We start from the raw sequence: 16,356 nt of genomic DNA on the forward strand, positions 1-16,356 counted from the left end.
CCAACCTCTCTCACCACCAAAGGAACACAAGTGAACAGCACAAGCAACGCTGACACCAAACCCTACATACATTAAGCATAATAGAAACATCGCCACCCGACCCCACCCACCCATCTTCCCCCCCTCCACCCCTTTTCTTCCTAATGTCTCAACAAATGAAACTGATTTGTAAAAATGTTACATGGAAAAAATACGAGAGACATTACACATACTTCTGTAAAACAACAAAAACTTTAATAATAAAGGGTGGTTTTCAAGGCAGTTGACTTTTCTCAGCTGTTGAACCAGCAGCACTAGACATAGCCAGCTACTGGGCAGATTCTATTAAACTTCATTGACGCGTGTTGTCAAGATTGTCTTGGGGTGGGCAGACGGTGGAGCTTGTGCAGGTTCCAGCCTTTGGAGCAGACCCTTGTCACAACACTGTCATGTGGATTAAGGCTTTGATGTCCAGCAGCACAGGGGTGAAGAGAAGTATTTAACAGGTGAAGTTTAATACTGGAGTAAGCAACTGATTGTTGGAAAAGGTTGCTGTAAATCTGTCTTCATTTTTAACCTCTGGGAGAGAGAGAGAGAGGAATCGATCTAACGCAAGACCTGGTTCTCACTGGAATGATCAAGCTGTGTCTAGGCTGTGTTTGGAGGAGCGTTCAGTCTTAGAGTCTTCAAAATGCATGAATGTTTTCCCATACAAAAATGAGTCAGGTCTTTAAAACCTCAGTGGCTACCTGTGGCCATACAGCATAGGCAGAGGGCTACTATCTCAGAATTAGGGCATACTCTAGTGCAGGCACGTCTAACTTCCAAGAGTCTGTGATCTACTCCCACTATCAAAAAAACCAGGCAGTGATCTACCCATTGGATTGACCAGAGTTTTTGAGCGTTTTGGGGGGAGTATCAGCCGAAAGTTGTTGAGCTTTTTTTGTCAGGGCAAACCTGCCCTAAATATGGCTAATGTTGAAACTCACTGATTTTCATCTGTAAATCTCTAAAAAGTGTATTAGAAAGACCAAATGCTCCCATACGAACCTATCTGGCTGTTAAAGTCTTCTTTAAGGTAAAGGTACCCCAAGGGACGCGGGTGGCGCTGTGGGTAAAACCTCAGCGCCTAGGACTTGCCAATCGTCAGGTCAGCGGTTCGAATCCCCGCGGCGGGGTGCGCTCCCGTTGCACAGTCCCAGTGCCTGCCAACCTAGCAGTTCGAAAGCACCCCCGGGTGCAAGTAGATAAATAGGGACCGCTTACTAGCGGGAAGGTAAACGGCGTTCCGTGTGCTGCACTGGCTCGCCAGAAGTGTCTTCGGACAGCGCTAGCCCCCGGCCTCTTAAGCGAGATGGGCGCGCAACCCCAGAGTTGGACACGACTGGCCCGTATGGGCAGGGGTACCTTTACCTTTAAAGGTACCCCTGCCCATACGGGCCAGTCTTGCCAGACTCTAGGGTTGTGCGCTCATCTCACTCTAGAGGCCGGGAGCCAGCGTTGTCCGCAGACAGTTCCGGGTCACGTGGCCACCATGACAAGCTGCATCTGGCGAGTAACAGTAACACAAACATCCTGTCTCCGTCACTTCCCATACTTTGTGGAGTCAAAACATATACCGTCATGTGACAGACAACAATCCCATGACTGCAGTTATGGAGCAGGAATTCTAACAGTTCACACAGGCTCTAAGTGGTTGATAAATTAGGTTCTGTTACAGCTCCGACTGCTATTGGCAAATTCTGTTATAGCTTGTTTGTACATGTGATACTGTTTTATATCTGTAAGTTTCTCTGAGAACTGGACTTGAAAGGTGGTATATAAAATATTTTTATTTTTTTTAAAGATATTTATTAAGATTTTCAATTTTTTATACGAACAAAAAACAAACAAAAAGATTAAAAAAGACATATAGCTCATGATACAAACTTTTCAATAACATATTTCTCTGACCTCCTCATACCTCCCCTTCTTGTATTCCCTTTCAAATTATTTGTTCAGCAAATCCTTAACTTAAAGCATTACAGCTTATAATATCACCTTATTTCCCTTTTTTTCTTCCATATTCCTTTATATCATTACAGCTAGAAACCACTCAATTTCAATCCAACATCATTCAACATTCCTTAATTTTACAATATTTCTGTAAGTAGTCCTTAAATTTTTTCCAATCTTCTTCTGCCGACTCTTCTCCCTGGTCACGGATTCTGCTAGTCATTTCTGCCAATCCCATACAGTCAATCAGTTTCATCTGCCATTCTTCCAGAGTGGGTAGATCTTGCGTCTTCCAATACTTTGCGATGAGTATTCTTGCTGCTGTTGTAGCATACATAAAAAAAAATTCTGTCCTTCTTTGGCACCACTTGGCCGGACATGCCCAAGAGAAAGGCCTCTGGTTTCTTCAAGAAGGTATATTTAAATACCTTTTTGGTATATAAAATATTTTGGCCGAAAGTGCTTGAAAATACATGGAGATGCGTAGCTGTACCAGTTATGAATCAGCAACAGTTTTACAAACACATGCATGTTTTAATGTAGGTTGTAAACTGCCTTGAGATTTCCCCCCTTAAAAATATAGAAATGAAATTAATAATAATAAAAAGTAGAAGTTTTTAACTATTTGCTGCATTTGGAATGATGCTTATGTAGATAGATTTTTATATGGGGCTTGTGTCTAAACAGCAGCTTTAAATAATTAACAGCCTTAATCTTCATTTACATTTGTTTCATACTCACCCAATTCAGCATGCTTTGTTTGCAAGCGAATTTTGCTACTTAATTGGAAACAAGCGCTGGAAATGGGATGCATATTGAGACACACCCTTTTTCACAAAAGACCCTTTCAGTAAAATAACCATGCGTTTAAGGCGTGATGGAAGCAATCCAGGTTCTCTTATTATCTGTATTCGCATAACTGTAGCAGGCAAAAGACCTTTTCCTTAGCAGCCAAGTGGAACTGGATGTGAAGCGCATATTCTTGGCTCTCTGCCCCAGATCGCATCAGTAGGGCTTGGTGCGCATACCTGAGAAATGGTACTTCCGCATCCCCAAGGGGCACATGAAACGAGCTCTTGGCAGAGAAATGGTTTGTCGGGTGGATTTTATTAAGCAGCAGCCAACTGTCGGATTGAATGCTTAAATCGTATTGTTTACTTATGCTGCAGATATGCAGTATTCTTTACAGGCAAAAGGGTAAATCTGTTGGAATCGGGTTCTGTTTGTTGATTGGCTAGCCGCAAATCGTGCACGGCCATGTTTCTCAAAGCCAGAGCACACCTGCAGGCCAAGCAGAGGCCCTGCAAGCTTCCTCAGACTGGGGCCAGTTGAGAATGCAGGCAGGAGGAGTGTTGCGTTTTTTAATACTCCCACCCCATCTCTGTTTTGAAAATTCCTTGCACGCAGAATGCTAACATGTAGAAAAGCCAATATCTGCTGCTGCTTCTCCCAGGGATTGGGTAGAATCGGCAACCAGTGCAGAATGGCGAGGCTTGCGTACTCTTTTGGTGGTGTCATGATCCCAGTTGTAAGCTGTATAGCATGTGTGATAGAGCTAAATATGAAAGGGGTTTGGCATTGAGAAAGTGGGCATTTTCCCCCTTGCTTTCCCATAATAGCTGAAGCAGAGTTCATCCAATGAGATTGATTAGTGATAGATTCAGAATGCACAGAACAAAACAACTACTTCCACCCAAAGCATTAACGGAGAGCCAGTGTGGTATAGTGGCATAGCTGTCAACTTACAGATTTGAAAATAAGGGACCAACAGCCTCGAAAATAAGGGATCAGCAGCCAAAATAAGGGATTTTCCAAGCACAGGTATGTTCAACTTCTGAGCCCCTCTGAGCCAAAGGTAGAAAGCCCAGCCAGCAGCCAAACGAAGCCTCAAGCCTCAAGGAAAACCCCGTCACCTCTCCGCTGGGAAGCGCTGAGCAAAGGCGAGTCCCCAGGCAACACAGCCGATTTGATCAGCACAAGGCATGCAAGCTCCACCCCCCAGTCGTTCTTAGCCTCCTTATTGGGTGAGCAACGCAGCCAAGCAACACAGTTGGAGCCTCCCTCCTCCCTGGCCGGCAAGGAGGGAGGGAGAGGAGCTGCTTCCTTTGAAACCCGGGAAATTTAAGGGACAGCAGCAAAAAGGGACAGCAGCGGGACATGGCGCTGGGATAAGGGACTGTCCCGCCAAATAAGGGTCGCTTGACAGCTATGTGTAGTGGTTAAGAGCGGTAGACTCATAATCTGGTGAGCTGGGTTCGTGTCTCCGCTCCTCTACATGCAGCTGCTGGGTGAACTTGGGCTAGTCACACTTCTCTGAAGTCTCTCAGCCCCATTTACCTCACAGAGTGTTTGTTGTGGGGGAGGAAGGGAAAGGAGAACATTAGCCACTTTGAGACTCCTTTGGGTAGTGATAAAGCGGGATATCAAATCCAAACTCTTCTTCTTCTTCTTAGGGCAGGCACGTCCAACTCCCAAGAGACTGTGATCTACTCCCAGTATTAAAAAACTGGCAGTGATCTACTCATTGGAGGGAGGAGGAGCGTGTGTAGGGTGGGTGGATTGCCCAGAGTTGTTGAGCTTTTTGGGGGTCGGGTTGCCCAGAGTTCTTCAGCTTTTATTTGTTAATTTTCAGTAAACTTTATTTAATCCCATGATCGATAAGGATCCCATGATTGACCAGGATCAGCCGGGAATCTACCAGTAGATCGTGATCTGCTGGTTGGACATGCCTGGCTTAGGGAGTTCACCACCACAGTGGTGACAGCCATTGACTTAGATGGCTGTAAAGGAGGATTAGACCGACTCATGGAGGATAAGTCTACCAGTGACTAAGTAGCTACGATGGCTAACTGGAACTCCAGTTCAGAAGTTGGAAATTCCAGCTGCTGGGGAGAGCCCTACCTTGGCTTGTGGACTTTCCAAAGGCCTCTTGACCTCTGTAGAAAACAGGAACCTTGAATAGGCAGACCAAGAATGGAGAACCTTTAGCCCTCCAGATGTTGTTGAACTACAACTCCCATCATTCCTGACCCCTGGCCATGGTAGCTGGGGCTGTTGGGAGTTGGAGTGCAATAACAGGGACGCCCATCCCTGAAACAGATGGGCTTCTCTGGCATTCTTTCAGTTGAGCTCTTGAGCTACTCCTGCATGAAACCAATGTACCGTATTTTTCCCTCTATTACACGCAGAATTTTTCTCCTAAAAAGTAAGGGGAAATGTCTGTGCGTGTTATTGAGCGAATGTGTGGTCCCTGGAGCTGACAAGCGCGAGTGAAGGCAAAAATCAGGCAAATATCAAATCGTCCGGAGAAGGGAAGCCTTGAAAGGAGGAAGCTGCTGCTTTCCTGCATTCTGCCTCAGGGTCTTACTGCCCACCCGCTTCTGTTTCCTTACTGTGTTTGCTCAAACGGAACAAAGAGCAGAGAAAACCCCTCCCCTCCAGGCAATTCCTTTCCGTGCGTCTGGGACTCGAAGGCAACGTGCAGGTTGGGGGGGGGGAGAGAGAGAGAGCTGGCTGGCTTGGGGGGGGGGACTTTTGCCTTCCTTTCCTCCCTCCGGTAAAACCCCTCTCCTGCATTCTTAGCCAGCTGCTTCTCTGCACACCCCTCTCCTTGTCGCTTCTATGTTTTTCCTTCCCTCCCTACTTAAAACGTGGTTCCAATCACGGATCCACATGGATCCTCAGGATCTTTGCATTGAGTCACCCCAAATTCACCATCAGATCACATAGCAATGATCTGATGCAAAAACAGGGCTGCAATGGTGCAAAAACATGGTTACAAAGCACGGATCCACATGGATCCTCAGGATCTTTGCATTGGGTCACCCCAAATTCACCATCAGATCACATAGCATGTCCATGGCTACAGCCTGCACCAAAAAAATCACGCACCCACTGTTGCCTGGGGCTGCAATGGTACAAAAACGTGGTTACAAAGCATGGATCCACATGGATCCTCAGGATCTTTGCATTGGGTCACCCCAAATTCACCATCAGATCACATAGCATGTCCATGGCTACAGCCTGCACCAAAAAAATCACGCACCCACTGTTGCCTGGGGCTGCAATGGTACAAAAACGTGGTTACAAAGCATGGATCCACATGGATCCTCAGGATCTTTGCATTGGGTCACCCCAAATTCACCATCAGATCACATAGCATGTCCATGGCTACAGCCTGCACCAAAAAAATTACGCACCCACTGTTGCCTGGGGCTGCAATGGTACAAAAACGTGGTTACAAAGCATGGATCCACATGGATCCTCAGGATCTTTGCATTGGGTCACCCCAAATTCACCATCAGATCACATAGCATGTCCATGGCTACAGCCTGCACCAAAAAAATCACGCACCCACTGTTGCCTGGGGCTGCAATGGTGCAAAAACGTGGTTACAAAGCATGGATCCACATGGATCCTCAGGATCTTTGCATTGGGCTACCCCAAACTCACCGTCAAATCACATGTCTGTGGCCGCAGCATGAAGCACAAAAATGATACATCCACTGTTTCATTCAGAATTTTTTTTTCTTGTTTTCCTCCTCTAAAAACTATGTGCGTGTTATGGTCAGGTGCGTGTTATCGAGCGAAAAATACGGTAAGTTTCCCTAATGGTGGCCATTGCATATCTGCCATCCATTAGTATTTTGTTCAAGCCACATTTTTAAACATAACATTATGTCATAAATTGACTTTAGCAAGTGCCTTTAAAAATAAGAAGGCCTGGTTTATGTGATTGTGTGCCCCCCCCGACTTTGGAAGCTGTTATATCATTTTTTACATAGTTCTGCTGGCTGCACCAGCTGTATGTTCTGGTGACACATACTAATTTCTCTCGGCACAAAGATTATTAGTGCTGCCATTGAACCAGTGTGAAAGAATAAATATAAGCATATTTTTGAGAGAAAAATATACACAGTCCCCATCCATCTGTCTGATTTCTAATTATGTGAGGCAGGTGATTATATAGTGTAGCAGAATTCCTGTCATAAAACTATCCTTCTGTTGGGTGTCTTTCTAAGTGATCGTCTAAATGTCTCTGTTTGTTGCTAATAGAACTTCGAGTAACACTCATTCTTTTTGGTTTCTTTCTTCATGTTCACTGCAAGTCTGTGTGTCCAACCTCATACATGTAATCTTTTGTTTAATTGTGTAGTACTATCAGTTCCCACCAGAATGGAGTGATTTCACAGATTAGGGCACTAGACTAGACATCTGTCCACAATCTCCTCCTATCTCCTTGTTGATGGCAACAGCCCCTCCTGTCTGCACGAAGTTCTTATTATACCCATTACAAAGATCCTCCTCATTGATGCTGATGCCACCTATAAAAGCCCAACTTGAGGGTTCGAGGCCACCAGTCCTTTCCTCAAAAAGAGTTTGGGCGAGGAAAAGAAATAAGTTTATCTCCCTTGGTCTGGGGCAGAAATGGAAACAGCATCAAGGATGAGCAATTTCAGTCTACCTGTGCATGTATTTTGTCCTCCTAACACACAACATGCATCTTAGCAGCAGCAGCAGCAGCAACAACAATTTTATTATTTATACCCCACCCATCTGGCTGGGTTTCCCCAGCCACTCTGGGTGGCTTCCAACAGAATATTAAAAACATGATAAAGCATCAAACATTAAAAACTTCCCTAAACAGGACTGCGTTTCCTTGACATCTAGTGGGAGGGCGTTCCACAGGGAGGGCGCCACCACCAAGAAGGCCCTCTGCCTGGTTCCCTATAACCTCACTTCTCTCAGGGAGGGAACCGCCAGAAGGTCCCCAGAGCTGGACCTCAGTGTCCAGGCTGAACAATGAGGGTGGAGATGCCCTTTCGGGTTTACTGGGCTGAGGCTGTTTAGGGCTTTAAAGGTCAGCACCAATACTTTGAATTGTGCTCGGAAATGTGCTGAGAGCCAACGAAGGTCTTTCATTTATCAGCACTTTTCCTTCTCATTTTCTGGTGCTGCTTTGCAGCCTAAACCAGAGCTGGGTCAATTGTTCTTTCTGGGAAACTGCCACTCTGCCACCAGAAGTGGAGTTGCAGCCCTTTGGCTGAAAAAGCTATCCAGCCCACCTCATACAGTCACCCAAACTCATACTTATGAAGTCAACAGAGACAACAAAATAATGCTAGGGAGATTGCTTCCAGGGTGGGTTGGAAGGTAGTATTAACTCTAGGTGTCCCTCGTCACCCTCCCATCCTCAGATATCAATCCCAAGTGTAGACTCTAGAGAGAAAACAGAAAGCAAAGCAAGTTGGGGAAATGCCTTCACACAGGAAACCATACTGAGCTAAGCAAAAATAAGATTATTGTTGAAGGGTTTGCCATTGGGTTTGCTTGTTTGCTTGCCCTTCATTTAGCTAGATTCAACTGTTTCATGTCTCTGCAAGTGACGGTAGGAGCGACTTCTCTCCTTTCACTCTAGTCATGATTTTGGAAAGAGGAATTACAGTCGTACCTTTGTTTTCGAACAGCTTAGTTCTCAAACGTTTTGGCTCCCAGACGCCGCAAACTCGGAAGTGACTGTTTTGATTTGCGAACTATTTTTGGAAGCCGGAAATCTGATGGGGCTTCCGATTGGCTGCAGGAGCTTCCTGCAGCCAGTCAGAAGCCGCGCTTTGGTTTCCGAACGTTTTGGAAGTTGAACGGACTTGTGGAACGGATTCCGTTTGACTTCCAAGGTACGACTGTATATGAAGTTTCCTGAGTTGCTGCTGTATGAGAAATTGGCCTCTGTGCAGTGCCTTATCCCATCAGTACGCCACTTATTTCCTGAACAAAGGTGCAAGCTAATTAGTTGAAATAGTCATTAAAATAAATTGACTTTATACTTCTTAGAAGTATACAGGCACAGTTCCGGCACCACCTCTGGCATCTAAAGAAGTAGGACTGTAGTCTATGAAAAGATACGCTGTGTAAAATAAGCACTACTTGCCTTTGGCTTCAAATAAGAGTAAATGGCTATTCCAGTATACTATTTAAGGAACACACACACACACACACACACACACGAACACAAAGAATTCTCTTATTTTAGAAAATAATGCATTGAATAACTTAATATTTGCTCAGAAACACCGAGTGTAAAAGATAATGACCATTTACTAGAATTCCAAGTGATCAGAATTTTTAAAGAAATGAGGGTTGGCAGTTACTAAGCAGAAGAATGTTCCCTAAATAATGGGAAGTACGATTGTTACGATTGGGAATTACAGTTCTAAATATTCATAAATTGAGAACTAAGCAAATAGCGAAGCTTAAGTAGTTATCAAGTATTATTAAAATGGGTCACCCAGATGGACTCAGTAGGATTATCCTGGTGGAATATTAGATAGAGCCAGGGGTGGCTTTCAATAGCTGTGATGACTTGTCAACCTTGATTCATAAGCTCAGAATTGCAAATACAGAGCTCAGTGCAGTCCAAAATAGGTATACGCCCATGCATAGAAGACTGCCATAGGTCATGTCAAAAGAAGAGAACACAGAAGAGAAAATGGTAGGGTTTTTAAGAGAGAAAAAATCCAAAACAAACTCTGTCCCAAGTTTATCTGGTCTGTATTCACCTCCAGTGAACCACAGTGAAGTTGTAAATCTCCTATATATATTAGATACAAGGTCCAGGAAAGGTATTGGTAAGCATCTGTCTTGATGTCAGGATCCCTTGGTGCTTATTAGTTGCCATGGTTACATTCTTCCGCTGGCTCACCTTTTATGTAGACTGAAAATGAGAAATTGAACTGGAATAGCTCGAACAAAGAAGTTACATAATTTGCCCAGACACCATAAATCTAGCTGACTCATTAAAGCTGCCATCCCATATATTTATGCACCTGTGCTGACTTCCTGTTGTCTCATGCCTAGAGTTCCACTGAAAGGTACTTGGTTGAAATAATTAGAAAATAGGGACAGTTTTGCATGCATTCAAACATAAGCCTGTCCGGTCCATTTTATGCACAGAATGGGTGTGCAAAACATTCAGCTAAATGCATAGCGCTGTCTAGAGTCATATACTGAATTTGCTAATTTTGTGAAATATAGCAATTCCAAAAAAAATGAATTCCGTAGATTATAGCACATTTGGCAATTAATTTTCAGAGTTGCCTTTCATTTTAGAAGAGATGGGGTCGGGGGAAGAGTATGAGGGAGCCACATTCAAATTCTCACTTAGCCACAAAGCTCATTTCATGACCTTCAAGATTCCCACCCAGATGGTATCTGAAATTGGGAATCTAAGACTCTGAATGCTTCATAGTTTTGAAGCAAAAGCATGGAATTCATACAACTCCTACAGAAACCCCATGGGTTGTACAAAAACGTCTCGAGCTGCCTGCAGCCGAAACCTCTGCATGGCAATATATAGTTCCATTTTAGTCTTTTGTTAAAATATTTAAAATACACCTTGAACTTCAAAAATGCAATGTCTCCCTTCCATATCCCCAAAACGCTTGTCTACAAGTATTGATATGACAGATATAAATCATGAGAGCTCATGGAAAATTATGGTTGTTAATAGCTTCCTGTGGCTATTTCTGAAAATGAGCCACTGTTTCCTTTTATAAAACCAGAGTCTTTGCTGTGGGGACGTTTCTTAACAAAGGAAAGAGTGTAGCTTGGAAATCATTAGCTACTGTGAAAATCTGACAACTTCCTTCCTTCTGCCTTTTATTTCTGCAGCTTTATACACCAACCCAACGGATCAGAAGCATGTGCTTAAGAAGTAGAGGTTTTGCTGAGGCTCCTTCTAGAAATCTTTTCCGTTCTCTGCTGTGGCAAATGCATGCCTGCTGGGGGAAGTGATCTGTCAGATAGCAGGCATTTGGAAGCACCCTCGCAAGGAACCGACGGCTCATGCGTTTAGTATGAAGATGCCCATATCTTCGCAGACCCTCTGAACTCCAAAGGCGTTTCTTCTGCCAAACGAACTTTTGCTGCTGTGGTTGCCCATCTGCATTCATAGACTAAGGACACTTAACATGGCTCTTGTTCTATATGGGGCTGTGAGTTTATTTCTTGGAATGGCAGCAGCGTTTGGCCCAGTGCCCCGGATTACCTGGGAACACAAAGGTAAGAGCATAGCTTATGGTAAGGATAGTGATTCATAAAATAAATGAGTAGTAGTTCTGTACTTTGCTGATACAAAATCCTACAGAGCAGTAGATTAAAGGCTTGTTTTACATCGCCATACAGTATAGCCCAGGGTTTCCCAAACTTGGGTCTCTCACTGTTTTTGGACTACAACTCCCATCATCCCTAGCTAGTAGGATCAGTGGTCAGGGATGATGGGAATTGTAGTTCAAAAAACAACTGGAGGCCCATGTTCGGAAAATCCTGGTATAGCCAATGCAAAATAGTGTTGATATCTACAGAATTGGCACAGCAACTCAGTGGAATAAATGGGAGGGGAAGACCTACTCAGAACTTTCTAGCAAGAGTTGGAAGTCTGGCATTGTATAGTAAACATTTTTTTTGCTACCGTTGCATTTACATCTTTGGTTACTCCTTGGCATTTAATGAGGAGACCTTGAAGAACAACTACCTCATTGTTAGTTACCAATTATTGTTTTCCTATGTTTCCCTGTGCCTCACAAGGAACCATTATTTTTTGGATTGACTGAGTAACTACTTTCAGAAGCAGTTGGCACAACAGACTGCTGCTTCCCTGCCTCTCAGAAACAGCATCACTGCCACATATAGAATGGTTGGAGGTCAAGTGGTCAACCACACAGGCCAAGCCAAATCCTGAGCTCCCACCTGTATAGTAGGGCTGGTCAGTGTCAAGTTTTCAACATTGCGATGTATTGCCCAGCAAGCTTCGCGATCTGGCGATACCAGTATACCTGAAAGAGCGTCTCCACCCCCATCATTCAGCCTGGACGCTGTGGTCCAGCTCCGAGGGCCTTCTGGCGGTTCCCTCACAGAGAGATTACAGGGAACCAGGCAGACGGCCTTCTCAGTAGTGTCACCCGCCCAGTGGAACGCCCTCCCATCAGATGTCAAGGAAATACACAATTACCTGACTTTTAGAAGGCATCTGTAGGCAGCCCTGTTTAGGGAAGTTTTTAATGTTTGATGTGTTATCGTGTTCTTGATATTCTGTTGGACGCGGGTGGCACTGTGGCTTAAACCACAGAGCCTAGGACTTGCCGATCAGAAGGTCGGCGGTTCGAATCCCCACGACGGGATGAGCTCCCGTTGCTCAGTCCCTGCTCCTGCCAACCTAGCAGTTTGAAAGCACGTCAAAGTGCAAGTAGATAAATAGGTACCGCTCTGGCGGGAAGGTAGACGGCGTTTCTGTGCACTGCTCTGGTTCGCCAGAAGCGGCTTAGTCATGCTGGCCACATGACCCGGAAGCTGTACGCCGGCTCCCTCGGCCAATAAATCAAGATGAGCGCTGCAACCCCAGAGTCGTCCGTGACTGGAGCTAACGGTCAGGGGTCCATTTACCTTTACCTAATATTCTGTTGGGAACCACCCAGAGTGGCTGGGGAAACCCAGCCAGATGGGCGGGGTATAAATAAATTATTATTATTATTATTATTATTATTATTATTACTACTACTACTACTACTACTACTACTACATCACAATGTTCAAAACCCTGCCTTCTACCACACCGCTTCATCTCTGTCAGGAAGCACCCTCCCGCTCACTAGCTGAGCAGGAGAAGGATTGGAGCTACTCAGCTGGGGAGCACGAAGCCTCCTGCCCCCCAAGTGAAGGAGCCCCATGCTTCTCTGCCTTGGAAATGAGCTGGAGAAGTATCGGGGCTCCCTCAGCTGGGGGATGGATACACTTGAGCCCCCACCTCGCCGCTGGCTCACACGAGCTGGCGGCAGGTTGGGGCCTCTGCAAGACAGCTTGGCTGAGGCAAGGGCAGCCATGCGCTCCTCAGCCAAACGGTTTAAAGAAGCAGAGGGAGGAACAAGCTGTATTGGCACCTTGGTGATGCAACTTGTTTCTCCCTCTGCGCCGGCATGAGGGCAGAGTGGGATGGCGGCCTCGCTCAACGGTATATCGCTGGTGAAACGGCCACTGCTTCTGAGTCCCTCTGCTACCAGCACCCTCTGGAGGGAGTTGAGCGATGGCAGCTTCACCTGCGATACATCGCCATCACGGTCTGCCCCTCATACTGGTCCTGAGTGACATATCAGTACATCAATCGCAGGCCAGCTGTGCACCCACAAAACCCTGCCCTTGCTGTTGTCCCACCCTGGTCAGCGGCACCAAAATTGCTGTTGAGAGAGTGGGGCCACAGCACCACCCCATCGTGCCAATTCTTTCTGTCTACTCAACGTTACATTTTCAAAAAAAGGAAAAGGCTGCCATTTTGAGCTCCCCAGCATCTCACATCGTGAAATCCCTTTGGCACCTAATATAGCGAATTAATTACGCCTGCATATCTCCCCCTGCCTCCATCTTCAGACTGTGGAATTTGGGTGACAACACGGTCATTGTTTCTTCCATCTTCCTCCCAAGTTTTGATCATCTTCCAGCCTGATGAACAGATACGGAAAGCTCACATAGATTTTGACATTTAGGTTGGTCCTAATAAAAGCTATTGTCATTCTGTAGCTTCTGCATATCACTTGACTGTACGGCCCCCTCAATTTGTTCATGGTTTCCCACTCAGGAAGAACCCCATTTCAAACATTCCAATGACTATCTGTACAATCCTGGCCTCCAGGGCAGCAAATTTGCATTTGCTTAAGCTTTTGGATTGCTTTCTCTCCCTTCAATTCCACTAATGTCCAATCATTAGGTTGTGCCACTTTAGTTAACGATCTCAAAATCAATGGATCTAGGCCAGGATTTGAAATCAAGCAACTATTTAGTCAATTGTAAATAAAGTTTGCCTTGAAATGAATGCATTTTGAATTAATGTTTGCCTTAATTGTATTTTAACAGAAGTTCATCTAGTATATTTTCAAGAGCCCGAAATATTTAACTACTCAACTTTGTTGCTAAGTGAAGATAAGGATGTTTTGTACGTAGGAGCTAGAGAAGTCATATTTGCGCTAAACGCATTGAACATTACTGAAAAAAAGCAAGAGGTAAGTATGCAGTTTTGTATACTAAATATTCATGATCAGCAGCCCCAGCCCAAACATGCTTTGTTTTTTTATATGTGCTGGAAGGTGCTGAGAGTGGCTGGGGTATAAATAATAAAATTATTATTTAATTAATAATTAATTTAAACATGCATGCTCAAAGTAATATGATTCATTCCTCTGTTAACTATAGGAGTGTATCTGAATATGCATTGTTGTAAGGCTTCAAAATGCAATCCCCTTGCTTAAAGGGGATTCATGCTTAAACCTAGAGAGCTGCTTTTACCAGGTGAAACCTGTCAGCCATTTTCTAGCTGCATAGTGTTTAATATGCAAGTTCATTTTATATTATTGCTTTCCTGTTGCTTATATTGTGGGATTCTCATTTGTCCTATACAGTGGTACCTTGGCTCACAAACTTAATCCGTCCTGGACGTCTGCTGTTCCAAATGCGCGCTTTTCCATAGGAACTAATGCAAAACGGATTAATCCATTCCAGACTTTTAAAAAGAACCCCTAAAACAGCAATTTAACAGGAATTTTACTATCTAACAAGACCATTAATCTGTAAAATGAAAGCAATAAGCAATGTAAAGTAAAGGTAAAGGGACCCCTGACCATTAGGTCCAGTCGTGGCTGACTCTGGAGTTGCGGTGCTCATCTCCCTTTATTGGCCGAGGGAGCTGGTGTACAGCTTCCGGGTCATGTGGCCAGCATGACTAAGCTGCTTCTGGCGAACCAGAGCAGCGCATGGAAATGCCGTTTACCTTCCTGCCAGAGCGGTACCTATTTATCTACTTGCACTTTGATGTGCTTTTGAACTGCTAGGTTGGCAGGAGCAGGGACCGAGCAATGGGAGCTCACCCCGTCACGGGGATTCGAACCGCCAACCTTCTGATTGGCAAGTCCTAGGCTCTGTGGTTTAACCCACAGCGCCACCCGCGTCCCCAATAATCAATGTACTATACTATAAAATAAATAAGACAGGATTGTGGATTATAAAAATTAAAATTAAATATTTTTCATACCTGCACTGATGATAGTCATTGTTTGGATGGGGGGGCTTTTATCCATTTCTGCAGGCACACAATCAATCAGTAGCTGAACTGGGTTCCACACAGTCAAAAAAACAGATTAACCAAAAATGCCTCAAAAACAAAAACGCAAAATAAATACAGTGGTGCCCTCGCAAGACGAAATTAATTCGTTCCACGAGTTTTGTCGTCTTGCGATTTTTTTCATCTTGCGAAGCACGGTGTCGGGAAAGTTTTGGAAAAGCTTCAAAAACCTCAAAAAGCTTTAAAAACCTCAAAAAAGGCTACCACACCGCGTTCTATGAGTTGCTCCTCGAAGTCAAGTCGCAACTGTATTAACGGTGTTAAGAAAAAGGAAACAAACTTGCAAGACGTTTCTGTCTTGCGAAGCAAGCCCATAGGGAAAATCGTCTTGCGAAGCAGCTCAAAAAACAAAAAACCCTTTCGTCTAGCGAGTTTTTTGTCTTGCGAGGCATTCGTCTTGCGAGGTACCACTGTAGCAAAAACAAAAGTGCCCAACTTAATCTGTTCCGGAAGTCTGTTTGACTTTTGAAATGTTTGAAAAACAAGGCACGGCTTCTGATTGGTGTAGGGGCCCCGGAAACAATAGCTGACAGCCTTGCTGGATGTTCGGCTTCCGAAAAACGTTCGACAACTGGAACACTTACTTCCAGGTTTTTGGCATTTGGAAACAAAGGTGTTTGAGAACCAACACGTTTGAGAACCAAGGCACCACTATAGATTGTAAACAGTTCCTACGCAAATCAAATTCATGGGAAGCACAATGAATAATTTGAAGTTATTTACTGTAATCTTACATATGTGCTTAAGGTTCTCCAACTCCAGTAAAGCAGGTGTGTTTGGAAAAGTCCCATTTCCAAGAGAGCAGGGGTTTTTTTTTGTTGGTTTTTTTTAAAAAAGAGGTGTATAGCTGCTTGCAGTTGCCCCAGGATGGCTTTGGACGCCGTAATATTAATTGCTCTTTGTGGGAGCACTGAAAAGGTCCTTTGATTTGTTCTTTCCCTGGTTCGTTTTCCTCCAGGTGTTTTGGAAGGTCACAGAAGACAAGAAGACGAAATGTGCCGAAAAGGGCAAATCCAAACAGGTGAAAAGAGTTTGTTGCTTGTCTTTTTATCAGCTTGACTTTCAAGAAAGTTTTTTTTTCTAGTAGTATTGCAGAAGTAATTAATTTTCCATGTCCCTTTAATTAAACCTTCAGCAGAGTTAATGTGTCTCTTTTGCTGTGTTAGTTCCTGTAAGTCATGATGCTGAACGGTTGTGTGTGCATGTATGATAAAAAATGCAGA

General features: G+C 44.4%; 1 protein-coding gene across 9 annotated transcripts in view; it reads left to right on the top strand.

Moving 5' to 3' along the window:
- The window catches only part of SEMA4D (semaphorin 4D), a 136,766-nt gene that overhangs the window by 77,071 nt on the left and 43,339 nt on the right, over window positions 1-16,356 (top strand). For all 9 annotated transcript variants that reach the window (XM_053409094.1, XM_053409095.1, XM_053409096.1 and 6 more), the window contains 3 exons: window positions 10,642-11,031; window positions 13,873-14,018; window positions 16,092-16,154. In XM_053409094.1, the coding sequence (XP_053265069.1) occupies window positions 10,941-11,031; window positions 13,873-14,018; window positions 16,092-16,154 (300 nt within the window). In that variant the 5' untranslated portion in view covers window positions 10,642-10,940. The remainder of the gene's footprint in view (window positions 1-10,641; window positions 11,032-13,872; window positions 14,019-16,091; window positions 16,155-16,356) is intronic.

This window comes from Podarcis raffonei, chromosome 11 (assembly GCF_027172205.1).
Source record: "Podarcis raffonei isolate rPodRaf1 chromosome 11, rPodRaf1.pri, whole genome shotgun sequence".
Taxonomy (NCBI): Eukaryota; Metazoa; Chordata; class Lepidosauria; order Squamata; family Lacertidae; genus Podarcis; species Podarcis raffonei.